The 14,058-nt window shown below is 39.9% G+C and overlaps 1 protein-coding gene across 5 annotated transcripts in view; it reads left to right on the top strand.

The window, feature by feature from the left end:
* The window catches only part of MARK1 (microtubule affinity regulating kinase 1), a 110,066-nt gene that overhangs the window by 38,568 nt on the left and 57,440 nt on the right, over positions 1–14,058 (top strand). For all 5 annotated transcript variants that reach the window (XM_054021839.1, XM_054021840.1, XM_054021844.1 and 2 more), the window contains exons 2-3: positions 10,494–10,697; positions 11,426–11,479. In XM_054021839.1, the coding sequence (XP_053877814.1) occupies positions 10,494–10,697; positions 11,426–11,479 (258 nt within the window). The remainder of the gene's footprint in view (positions 1–10,493; positions 10,698–11,425; positions 11,480–14,058) is intronic.

Below are 14,058 nucleotides of genomic sequence, written 5' to 3' on the forward strand. Positions count from 1 at the left end.
TGTACGTTCTAATAAAAAAAACTAAGCAGAATTCTTCTCCTCTTCCCACCTGCCATTGTTTTTGTTCTCCTTCAGCCTCTCTTCCTAGGAAGCTCTGTCTCTCTGAATGCATAAGAAAAGGCAGTCTTTGCAGTGTTCATGGAAGGTTAACAAATATGGGCTCTGCTGTATCAGGGCTAAAAGCAAATTCCAGAATTTAGGTCCCCTGCATAGAACAGTGTCAGTTGCTGTTTTCATTGTTATGGAGGCACTAGTTGCGACTCTATAACAGAACTCAACCTTTCTGAATTTAAAGCAACATTTCAACCTCTTTATTTTATGGAACTATACAGTTTATCATCCTAAAACTTACAGCACTTACTCTTTTGAATACGGAATAAATTTTCTAAGAATTCATAATTAAACCAGTTAATTTGAGTTACAATTAATTAAAAGTTATTTCCTTTAAGAAACGTAGAACTTTTCCTTGTTCTGAATTGTCTTAATGGAATAACAGACACTTTAAACTTTACATATAGTTTAAATTGAAATCTTATGCGCAGGCTATAATTGAAGTAAGTAGATTACAATTAATCAGTTATTAATAATTCTTACATTTAATTATGATTAGATTTTCAAGGCTCAGATTAACAGCTCAGTAAATCACAAGCAGGGTTACTGTGACATCAGAAATAAATCAACCAATCACCAACTTCTCTCTACAGCTAATTTGCATGCATCACATCTGTTGGTTGTAATGATTCAATAGCGTACCGGAGACTAGACACATGTCAAATTCTCATTGGTAAATTACTTGGCTCAACTGTCACTGCTAATTACAGATTAAGTGGCTGCATGCTGGCTTTGGCATCAGTGCTTGAAAGGCTCCGCATGGTATAACAGCTTCTGTTACATATGTACTGAGGCAGCATTGTCAATAGAATTGAAGTAGGAGTGAAGGGAAGCCCTTAATGCACAAATAAGTTGAGACTCTGCTTTCTCCTCTCCCTTTCTTATAGTTATAGTAACTAACTCAGGCCTCTAAACTTAATAGGTCAATTGCAAATTAAAGTCCAGATTCACCAGCACACTTGAGTTGTTTTGTGCCATTCTGGTGATACAAGGCAGCTGTAATCTTAACTGATCTAGATAGTATGCTTGGGCTAGTCTGATATTTTGGGGTATCAGTGATTCTTCTTCAGGTCATGTTTCTTCCAATATGGGTGCACATGTGCCCCAAGCACCTGAGAAAGGAGAATTTATACTAGTGATATCTGTTGGTCTGCTCCTGTGCCGCCTCATGCTCTAAACCAATGGTATGCCACCTCAACAAAGGAGAAGGGTTTTTACTCAAGGTATTTCCTCATTCCCAAAAAGAAGGGGGGTCTTGAAAGACCCATCTTGGATCTCAGACAACTAAATGGCTTCACACAGCATTTGAGATTCAGGATGACCACCCTGGCCTTTATGATTTCCTCCCTAAATGAAGGTGACTGGTTTGTAGCTCTTGATTGGATGCCTGTTTCCCATATAGACATTTATCCAGCCCACAGGAGACTCCTGTGCTTTATGGTGGACCTAGATCATTATCAATACAGAGTAATTCTCTTTGATCTATCAGTGGCCTCCAGAGCTTTCACAAAGGTGCTGTCCATGGTAGCGACATACCTGTGTTGCCAGGACAGCCCAGTATTTCCTCACCTCTGTGACTGGCTGCTCATGGTATAATTCACAGCCTCCTTCAAGCCATAGGACTTAAGTGAACCTAGAAAAGTGCACTTTAGTACCAATGCAAATTAGACTTTTTTGGAGTGACTACAAACTTGATTTCAAGTAGTACATATCTACATGAGGACAGATTCCATGCTCTGAGGGACCTCCGTTTCAAAATGAGCCCTCAAATGACAATTCGATTTGACTTGGTCCTTCTAGGCCACATAGCCTCCTGCACCCATGCAGTACATTTTTTAAAACTTAATTTCAGGCGCCTCCAGGCGTGGTTATGGACAACCTATGGTCTGAGCAGAAACAAACTGGACAAATGAGTCTTGATCCTATCCAGTTTCCTGGCTTCATAGATCTGGTGGAAGAACAAAGACCCCATATGTATAGTGGTTCCCTTCATTCTTCCACCTACCCACCCATGAAGAAGCAAGTTGAGGAAATATTGGGCTGCCCTGGCCTCACAGGTATGCCTCCCTACTGGGTTGGGGAGCATACCTGGACGATCATGTGGATCAAGCCTCACGGTCCTAACATGAGTACAAGCTACGCACCAACCTCCTCAAACTGCAGTTCACAAAGCTTGCAAAATAATTCTGACCTTCATTTGTTCGCATAATGTTCTGGTCATGTTAGACAGCATGACCACACTTCATTACATAAACAGGGAAGAGTAAGTGTGATGGTTCTTGGGTCCCCCAAACTCTGAGTCACCCTGTTAGCTCCCTGCATCAGCAAGAGGGAGTCTTTCTTGTGGTAGCTGGGTGTCAGCTCCCTAGTACCACCAGCCTTTCAACCACGCAGGCACTCTCCTCTCAGTATGCCAGTTGGTGCACCCCAATCATACTTGAATCGCTCTCTTATGATATTTAGCCCCTGACACTGGCTACTCACAGAATTTCCAGATCCTCTGCACCCAAAGGTGCAGTGTAACCCAGTTTATCAGTTTTACCTTAAACTGCCGCTCCTGGAAACCACATAGCACTTGTGAGCACTTATGATAAAATAAAAGTAGTAATTAAGAAAGAATAAAGATGTATCTGGAGATAAGAAAGAGTGGTGGAAACAAGTAGTTACAATACAAAAAACATAAAACATGGGTCTACACTTATTAATAGTTACCTATACTATATTATAAAGTAGATTTTCTCCCACAAGTTCAGTTTTTTGCAGAACTGGCTGGTTGCAGACAGGATCCAAGGGTTCATGAATGCCCACCCTGCTCCTTAAGGAGTTTCCTCAGTGAATGGATGCAGTGTCTTTCCACACACTCGATCATTCTGAAAACAATCTCTTGTTTCTATTCACAGACAGGGTGAACCCCTGTCTTATTGTAAAGTTTCCTTTTTATGTTTAAGTGGCTTCGACTCTGTCGTGGCCTCTGCTTGTTCTTCGTTCTAAGTCTTACTAGTGTGTAAGGCTAAACAATTTAGCCTTGCATTGCATCACTGGCTAGAAGGGGTGTGGTGGCAACTTCCTCATACCCCAATGGGCCATTACTGAAATATCCTGGTGACTAATCTTTACTTTCAATATAAATATATTGTTCCTTAAATGTTACCAAAGCATACATCTTGCAGTGATTGAGTCTTGACAAGTTACAAGCTGTCTGTAGACACTTTACATGATACCCTTTATAGAATCATAGAAATGAAGGGACCTCAAGAAGTCATCAAGTCCACCCCTCTATGCTGAGGAGGACCAGGTAAACCTAGACCATCGCAGACCAACCTGTTCTGTAAAACTTCCAGTAATGTGAGTTCCACAACCTCCCTTGGAAGTCTATTCCAGAGCTTAACTATCCTTATAGTTTAGAAGGCTTTTCCAAATAACAAACCTAAATGTCCCTTGCTGCAGATTAATTCATTACTACGTGTCCTGCCATCAGTGGACATGGAGAACAGTTGATCACAGTCCTTTTTAGAACAGCCTTTGACATCTTTGAAGAATTATCAGGTCCCGCCTCAGTCTTCTTTCTGAAGACTAAACATGCCCAGTTTCCCCCTCCCCCAACATTTCCTCATAGATTAGGTTTTCTAAACCATATTTCATTTTTGTTGCTTTTTCCTCTGAACTCTCTCCAATTTGTCCACATCATTCCTGAAGTGTGGTGCCCAGAATTGTACACAGGACTACAGCTGAGGCCTCACCAGTGCCAAGTAGAGTGTGACAATTGCCTCCTTTGTCTTACATATAACACTCATATACACCCCAGAATGATATAGCCATTTTCACAGCTGCATCACATTGTTGACTCATATTCAATTTGTGAATACCACCACATTCTTTTCAGCAGTACTGCTACCAATTATTCCCCACTTTGTAGTTATGCATTTTTGATTTTTCCTTCATAAGTGAAGTACTTTGCATTTGTCTTTATTGAAATACATCTTGTTGAATTCAGACCAATTCTCTAATTTGTCACGGTCCTTTTTGAATTCTAATCCTGTTCTCCAAAGTTTTTGCAGCCCATCCCAGCTTGGTGTCATCTGCAAATTTTATAAGTATACTCTCGACTCCATTATCCAAATCATTTAATGAAGATACTGAATAATATTGGACCCAGGACTGATCCCTGCAAGACCTCAGTAGATACACCCTCACAGTTTGACAATGAACTACTGATAGCTACTCTTTGAGTACTGTCTTTCAACTAGTTTTGCACCTGCCTTGTAGTAAATTCATCTGGACTGCATTTAGCGAATTTTCTTAAGAGAATGTCATGTGGGACATTGTCAAAAGTCTTACTAAAATGTGTCATGTATACAGCTTCCTCCCTATCCACTGATCAGGTAATCTTGTTGAAGAAAGAAATTGGGTTGGTTTGACATGATTTGTTCATGACAAATCGGTGCTGGCTATTCCTTAGAATCCTATTATCCTCCAGGTGCTTAGGAATTGCTTCTTAAATAATTTGTTCCAGTATCTTTCCAGGAATTGAAGTTAGGCTGACTGATCTATAATTTCCAGGGTATTCTTTGTTCCCCTTTTTGAAGATAGGTACTATGTCTGCCCTTCTCCAGTCCTCTAGGACCTCACCCATGGATAAATATCCTGTAAGAGATGTATTTGGTGTAATGATTTTGTCCGATCCAAGGTGAGAGCTCTTTGCTAAGGGGTCTCTGTGTCATAGATAAGTCTCCCTCCTCTTTGTGCAGAAGCTATCAAGCTCTGGAATTGGTGCATCTGTCACCAGATTCCCCCTCTTGGCATTGCACCGCCTAGGAGTAATGAATACCTTGTCGGACAGCCTCAGAAGGCACTTTGACAGAGATCACAAGTGGGAACTGTGTAGCTCGGTGATGTAGAACATTTTCTAGCAGTTTCCCATTGTGGGACTTTTTTGTGTCCTAAAGCAACAAATGATGCCAGTCTACTGTTTCTGAGCAGCTTGGAGTCATGATTCCAGTGGGGATGCAGTCCTAGTTCAGTGGCAGGAGCTGATGATGTATGCCTTCCCACCCATCCATCTTTTACCCTAAGTCCTGAGAAAAATCAAGCAGGACAGCATGTCTGTTATTCTAGTGGCGCCCTGCTGGCCAAGGCAGTTTTGGTTCCCTAGCTTCCTACAGATGTCAGCACAACCATGCATACAAATCCTGCAATTTCTGAACCTGTTGACATGGGACAAAGGCAAGACCAAACATCCCAACTCAGCACCCTGACATCTGACATTCTGGTATTTGGATGGATGATGAGCTTAGAGAGGTCATATTCAGAGAAAGGAAAATCCATCCTCAATAATATTAGAAAAATCTCTTCCATTTAGGAAAACCTCTGAGATTTTCCTAAATCGTGCCAACATAGTCATGTACCTCCGAGAGCCCTACCATCTTTGACTAACTTCTCTCCCTAAAGAAGTCAAGCCATTTCTTAGTTCACTGTGTGTGCATTTGGCAGTGACCAGCACCTTTCTTCACCCAGTAGAGAACTGTTCAGTCTTCACTCACCCTGAGACTGTAAGGTTACTGAAAGGCCCTACCAGAACCTTTTCCTTGGAATGGAAACCGACACCAACTTGGGACTCAAATTTAGTTTTGTCAGTGCTCATGTATCCTCCTTTGAACTCTTGGCCCCCTGCTTCCTTCTTCATTTGTCTATGAAGGTGACTTTCCTGACTGTTGTTGTCACCTTTGCCAGAAGACTACTTGAACTCGGGGCCCTTTTGCTGGACCCTCCCTACATGGCTTTCAGAGAAGGTTTCTTTGAGGTTATACTCCAAATTAATTCCAACGGTTCCCTCTGAATGCCACCTAAATCAGGTCATACACCTACCCAAAACCTCATGCCACCAGAGAAGACAGGAGCCTCCATTCTATGAATGTCTCTCAGGCCATAGCTTTCTATCTGAAAAGGATGAGACCCTTCAGGAGTTCTCTGTGACTTAGTTTTTATTGGTGAACGGAGGAAAAGAGAGTCAAGCAGTCTCCTCACAGACTTTCTGAATGGATTTCAAGTTGCATTATACTTTGCTGTGAGATCTTGGAGACTCTTTCACCTCAAAGTATGAGGGCCCACTTGACCAGAGCCCAGCCTGACTCAATGACTTCTTTTTAGGATATTCCAGCTCCTGGAGTTCTGTAGAGTGGCAACATTGGGGCTCTATGCATATCTTTACTAGGCATTACACCCTGGTACAAGCTTCTTTAGCAGAAGCATCCATTGTCACAGCGATTCTGCAGTGGGTGGTGCAGCTTGATTCACTGCACCCTTTTCCTCAATGAAGACTGATTAGGACTACAGTGGAAATATGCATAGGGTGATGTGTTGTCTGTTTTAGACTGTGGTCCTACATCATTTGTATGATGCTGATGTAAGATTAATAACTGTTTTCCCTGCAAAATCTGGATGAAATGACATGTCCCATGAAGAAATCTCCACTCTGTGTATTGTCTGTTCATCTACTACTCCAGCAGGTGTCTTTAAATCCCTACTTAAGGTGCACTTATCCCATTATGCCTATGGAAATTAACTCGTAAAGTCTAGTTGGATGGCCACTCGTATTTCTGACAGCTGTTTATACATTACAGCTATAACAAACTTTTATCTGACTCTGTCTAGTTGTAGATGGTAAATGTAGAATGTAACCATACATTCAAATCACTGCTCTCCTTCTCCCCCAGTCTCTGTTTATACTTGCATCTCGTCTTGAGTTAGTAAGAGATGATTCCAGACAAGAAAAGTTGAAAATTTGCTTGTACAGCATCTAGCACTTGGTTACAACTGTAATATAATCAGGAAAAATCTTAAAATCCTCTTTCTGCAGCCTTTTCGTGATGTGTGCATAATTTTTACTTAGGCTCTTTCTTAACTGTATGTAAAAACGTCAAGAAAGACCTGCTTACCTATATGTGCTAGAAGAAACTTTTTGAAGTTTTTGGCCTAGCGTGAGAGTCTATTTCCAAGTGTAATGGAAACGTGTACTTTAAAAACATGTAATTAAATAAAAATAACATGCTATCATTTTATTAGACAAACGAACATCTTCGGTCTTGTATAAGCAACCTAAACATTACAGAATTGTGTTGGCGTATGAGAACTTGAAAGTAATATTGACTATAAACAAAGTAAAAGAAATTTAGTGTATTTTTACTATGCAAGTTAGTGCAAAAATTAAATGATATACTTCTAAAGCTACACCCTCAATCATTTTTAATAATTTATGGTGGTGGTAGTGACATAAGTTATTTTTCTTTAAAATGATTGACCTGGCAGCGTCCTTTTCCTTTTTCAAGGGGACTGAGGCACACACAATTAGGCTTGTTGCAATTTACTTATACTAATGAAGGGCTTGAAGTACTACTCAAAAAGCAATTTTAAATAATCCAAATTATGTAGCACTTTTACCCTTCATAGATTTTTAAGCCCAGAAGGGAATGTTATGATCTGCTTTGTGCTCCTGCGTATTATACACCTTAGAACATCTTGCTTTAATTTTTGCATCAAGCACAGTAACTTCTGGTTGAAGCTAGGGCATGTTTCTTACATATTCAGTCTTGATTTAGACTTCATGATGGATAATCCGCTGCTTTCCTTGGTAAATTGTTCCATGGTTAATTACTCTTACTGTTAAAAATGTGCACATTGTTTTCACTTTGAATTTGTCAACTTCCAGACATTGGTTTTTGTTATGCTTTTGTTTGCTAGATTAAAGAGCCCACTGCTATGAGATACCTTTCTCCCTGTGTAGGGACTTAGACTGTGATCAAATCACAGATTGAGCTTCTTAAAGTCATAGATATCATAGATATCATAGATATCATAGAATATCAGAGTTGGAAGGGACCTCAAGAGGTCATCTAGTCCAACCCCCTGCTCAAAGCAGGACCAATTCCCAGCTAAATCATCCCAGCCAGGGCTTTGTCAAGCCCTCGTTGTAAGGCATCTTTTCTGGAATTTGAATGATTTTTGTAGGTCTTTTTTTAGTCATTTTCAGATTTTTCAAAGTCCATTTTAAAGTGTGGACAGCAGAACTGGACACAGGTTTCCACTAGTAGTATCACTAATGCAGTATACAGAGGTAATACCAACTCCCTACTTTCACTTAGTGCACTTTTTCAGACTTGTCATCTCTGGGATTAACAGCACCTCTGCCCCCTCTGTTATCCTCCCCAAGAGCGCCCATTTAGGTCTGAGGCCTCCAGCTGTCACCTCTCTAAGGGCTTGTCTTCACTACCCAGGAGATCGATGCTGCTGCAATCCATGTCTAGTGAAGACCCGCTAAATAGACAGCAGAGCAGTCTCTGGTCAACTCCAGTACTCCAGGCAAGTTGACCGGAGAACATCTCCCATTGACGCAGCACACTGAAGATACTGGGGTAAGTTGACCTAAGCTATGTAGTGTAACTTAGGTCGACTTAGGGCTTATCTTCACTACCAGGGTAAGGGCACATTCCTCTCCCTCTACACTGATGGATGTAGTCTTGGAGTCCCCCTTCAGTTCTTTTTGACTCTCCCAGCAGGTCTGACCTTAGTCCAGCATCTGCGGCTTGTGCTCTCTCGAAGGACAATTGACACTGTTTACTGGTGACCAGCCAGCTTTCACAAAACATAGTACATTTTGAGGACAAAGTGGTTACAGAGAAAACATAATAAAACAGTTTGCATGCTGGTTACACTTACCAAGTGCAACCCGCCTTCCACATGGAGATCCTGGCAGTTTCCGGTCCTTCAGATCCTTCCAGCAGGGTTTTGCCCTTTTGGTTACAATTTCATATCCGTTTACATTGACTCTTTATACCAAAAGCCCTTTCTTTGTCCGTTGGGCGTCTTGAACCTGGTTGAAATCATTATATGCAATTCTGCCCAGGAGGTGGTACTTCTCTGCAGTTGTTTCCCTCCTGAGCCCAAATCAGTGGGAGTGGTAGTTTAGTAATACAGCTAGAATACAACCCCTAGCTCACACATGTAAACATATAATATTTACAGATGCACAAGTTGATGAATAATCCTACAGACCATATTGTCTTGTGCATCTCAGTGTAGCTGTCATTTGAAGTTTCCATGCTTCCAAGGTCTCACATCTGTCCCACATACATCCAAGGATCTTGCCCCTGTTAGTCACCTATCACAGTGGGAACTCGTTTCAGTTGGTTACCAGCCAGGACCTGTAGATCCTCTTCAGTCTCTGCTTTACAGAATATTGGCCCACATTCTTGGCTAAACTTACTACATGGGCAGAGACTATAGAAATAATGTAATGGTGTTCCTTACCTCGAACACTGCATTCAGCTTGCTAGCACTCTGGCTTATAACACAAGAAGGGAATACAAAAGGCATAAGGGACCATATTTTCAAGTTGGGACCTCCTCAGCCCAGATGTAATTTGTGCAGATATAAACGCTTGCATGTTTTTGTTTCGTCTTTTTTTTTTTTTTTTTTTTTGAGGGACAGTTTCTTGTGCTTTAAGGTGGGAGGAAGTGTTGTCGTATGTGCAACACCTGGAAGTGATGTCATATGTACAAGTGATGTTGTATGTGCAACACCTGGAAGCAGAGGTAGCCATTTGAAGGCTGAGATATGGAGACACTATAGGATCACGCTACTGATTTTCACAGTAGAACAGTGATACTGTTACTGGTGGTCAGCACAGCCTTTTTATTTCTTTGTTTTGGTGACTTATTAGCAGTGGACTTAATAGATGTGGGAATATTTTTTTGATAGAAAACAGTCCATTTTATTAAAACTAGGGTGCTAATAACTTCAGAATTTTTTTTCTAGAGAAAGTGTGGAAGTAAAAGTTATGAAAGTAAAAATATTCTTGGAGCAAAGTTTGCTTTTAAGATTTTATTCTCCTTCATCTCAAGTACAGTTTTACTGGAAACATTTTCAAACAAATGATAAATCCATCTTCCTTGCAATTTGCAAACATATACTTTTTATTCATAACTTCCAGGAAAATAAGGGTGACTGTTTAAAGATGAAAGTACTTTTATATTTTAAGGGCTCAAGGATGCTTACATAAAGATTTGATGATTAACAAATGCACACTATATCATAATTTGTTATGTTTTAATAGCATACTTTCATATTTGAAGAAAAAACTGTGTATGCTTTAATTGTTTTTGAGGAGTCTAAATATCGCTCTTGCTTACATGTAGAAGCAGCTCTAGTGCGCCTCTGAATTTCTTTCTTGATGCCTAAATCAAACTTCACCTAGTGGCAACAAATCTGCTTAAGCTACAGTTGAAAGTTACTGATCAAGTTTTTTAAAAACTGGGGACTCAGATTTTTACTCTTAAAGTATTTTGTAACTGTTTAAAACCTGTGTGGTTTGGTTTTGTTTCTTATAGCATACCTCCGTGGATGGATACGCTGAACCACATGTCCAACCCACCAAATCGAGTAGCAGACAAAACATCCCCCGGTGTAGAAACTCAATTACATCTACAAATGAAGAACACCCTCACATTGGAAATTATCGCTTACTAAAAACAATAGGAAAAGGAAATTTTGCCAAAGTGAAGCTGGCAAGACATGTTCTTACTGGAAGAGAAGTAAGCTTTTTGAGTATGGCTAATGAAGTATTTTGTATTGCCTTCATGTGTAGTCTTCTAATAAATGTTCCTAACATTGTTTCCAACTGCATCCTTGGTTGTTGAGACTTGTTTAATATTGCAAAATATAATGCAATGAAAATAGAACCAGTTGCTGTATGTGTGAAGATAGAATTTTCATTTCTGTATTGAAAATTCTTTTTTGAAAACCTTCAGGAACAAATAATAATAATAATAATTAATAAACAACCTAACATCTGACTTAAAACTATACAGCCTCTCCAAAAAAGAAAGTTTTCAGAAAAGAATTTTCAGTACAGAAATGAAAATTCTTTCTGTCCTTTTCTCTTCCCTCCTCCCTCCCAGCCTCTCCACTCTCCCTCTCCCCACCCTGAAAAAAATTCAGGCACCTCCAAAAGAAAATGAAAATATCTTGTTGTTGGGATTTCATCTGTTTCTCTGTGCAATGTTACATTTTCCACAGTGCTGGCAGGAGTGTAAAACTGACTGTATGCTACTGAAGCTGCAATGGAAAGTGATAAAGCACAGCTGGATTCTTATTAAAAAATTCTGCTAGATGGAGTGGAAAATAGATTGGCAAATGCGCCCATTGTATGCGCACTTTTATAGTTGTTTATGCACATTAGATACGCAGTGTGTTTAGCTACTAACATGCACATTTTTGTCAGAGCTTTTCACAAGTTTAGTAATACCTGTTTTTCCCCTAGGTTGCTGTGAAAATAATAGATAAAACCCAGCTAAATCCTACCAGCCTACAAAAGGTAAGAATTGAACTTTTGTAATTTTGTAAACAATTGAACTGTGCTGCCAAGGAAAGTAAAGATGATTTTTTGACTCCTTTATATCAAAAATCAGAAATCTTTTGTTGTGCTGACTATTGCGTGTATGCTATCCTAGTTGTATCCGGATTCCTAATTGTGCTGACAATAGTTTTTGTACATGGTTCTTACTTGCTCACTTCTCCCCTCATCTTTCCCCCCCCCCCCAAGCAGGTTTTGTTTTGCCGGGTCTGAAAACTGTCATTTGAAGTTTTGCTACCAATCAAACGTAGGATAATTCTATATAAAAATGTCTATCTCCTCACTTAAAATCTAGGGAACAGTAGTTTTCCCTAATATAACTTGTCCTGTTGGATTTTCCATAATAATGAAACACCTTTTGAGGAGTCAGAGTTAGTAAGGCTTAATTGACTTGAAGCTCTGTTTGAAATGTACACAATTTTATTAAAAATATTTGTTACTCAAGGGATTCTTGTCAATTACTTTGCTTATATATAATCTCACAGAAATTACTTAAGTGGTTACAGAAATTGCTGGTTTGTTTGTCTGGCCTCCTGTTTCTCTGGTTAGTACAAACTATTCATAAACCCCTTATAGGCCATCCATATTGTTGTGATAACTGTATTTGCCCATGCTGGGCCAACTCAGAGCTTCTCTGATTTTCAGTAAAGAGTTAATTTTTTTTTTAATTTTTTTTTTTTTTTTAAGTAGGTGCATGACAGATCATTTGTCCTAAATTTTGACCATTTTCCAGTGTTTCTTTAAGGTTTAAGTTCACCCAAATATGGAAAATCCATACAACAGCCCTCTATCCTTCCTAATTAAGTTCCATAGTAGATTGGAACAGCCATATGGGGAGCTTCTATACCCCCACAAAGGTAATCTTCATGCTAATGCCACTTAGGCTAGCTAAGAAGGGACCATTTGGGGTGTGCCTCACTGCCTGTTGCTGGGGTGAATTTAGCTCTCTCACCCTTGTTTAGTTCCTCATAGAAAGCTTAGTTATTTAGCCTTTGTGTTGGGATGGATGAATTTAGTGAGAAGAGGGGATAAAAAATGAGTAGAAAGCAAGAGATGCACTCTGAAAACACTTATGCTGATTAGCGAGTGTTTTGTAAAAATGCCAGCCTACTCAAAATCTTTTGTAGTTGTCTTCTCTTCCTGTCCTTTTAAATAGAATTTGTGGCTGAGGCATGTGAAAATTTGCACAATAGCTTGTTAATTCTTACATTCTGAAATGACAGCATTTGCACAGGGTTTTAACAAAAAAACAAAAAAAAGTAAGTGCCCTTTTTGACTAAAACAATTGTTGAACAATCATTTTGGAGGAAATATTTGTGTTCTTCACCGTAGTTCTACTTTTCAAGACTGTCTGTCCTATTCACATGGCCAAAAATTTTCAGAAAAAAGGGGGATGGCACCTGGACTCGAAGCAATGAATGAAGACAGTTAGTTCCCTCAGGTTCAGGGTGGTGGCAATCCTTGCCTCCGTAATTCCATCGTCAGCCTCACAGGGCTGCTTTGCGGCTCTTGACCTGCAAGATACTTGGTGAACAAATATTTTATCTAACACTATATCCGAAAAACTCCAGGAACTGCTATTTGGTTTCTAGAGGTAGTGATGAGCTGTAAATAATCTGTCTAATGTTAATATTAACGTAGATGAGACATGCACCCAAATAATGAAAATATATGCAGTTTATCTATGTGAGGTTGACCTCTAACTGGTTTGAGAGAGAAGGTAATGTTTTAATTTGAAACTGTTGGTCGTTGCCACAGTTGTTTTTGTCCTGCATAATTGTTGTTGCCACAATTGTTTTTTTCCATTATGCTAGTGCCTAGAGGCTAGGGCCCCATTTTGCTAGTCACTGTAAAACCAGATAACAGATAGTCCATGCCCTGAAGAGATCACAATCTAAGTGACATGCATCCAAAGAAGTGGGTATTCACCCACGAAAGCTCATGCTCCTATACGTCTGTTAGTCTATAAAGTGCCACAGGACTCTTTGCTGCTTTTACAGATCCAGACTAACACGGATATTTTAGTCATGATTACTTTAAACTGACAGCAGGACATCCATGAGGAGGTATCGGAAAGGCTGAGATTTTTAGTTGGGACAGGCAGAGACAGGTCTGGAGTGGAGAGTTAGATTTACCAGTCAGTATAGACATGAAAGCTGAATTTGTATTTGTGGATTAGGTTGCCCAGAGATAATATGTAGAGGAAGAAGAGGAGACCAGGGATGGAGCCCTGTGAGATCCCCACAAAAGTGGAGGGGGTAGTGAGCAGGACCATCTCCGAATGACACACTAAAGTTTTAAGTGATGTATGCTGGCAGGAGAGGACTGTAACTAAAGCAGAGGGATGACAAATTGTTAAAAAGAACAATATAGTGGTTGACATCAGATGCAGCCAACAGGTCAAGAAAGATGCAAATAGAGTACTTGTTCTGGGTTTTGGCTGGGAAGAAGTTGTTAAATACTTTGATAGCTAAAGCACAAGGGGTGGAAGATGGTTTGGAGAGAGTCTAGGATGGAATTGTCTTGGAGAAACTTCAGAT

Source organism: Malaclemys terrapin, chromosome 3, assembly GCF_027887155.1.
Source record: "Malaclemys terrapin pileata isolate rMalTer1 chromosome 3, rMalTer1.hap1, whole genome shotgun sequence".
NCBI classification, from domain to species: domain Eukaryota; kingdom Metazoa; phylum Chordata; order Testudines; family Emydidae; genus Malaclemys; species Malaclemys terrapin.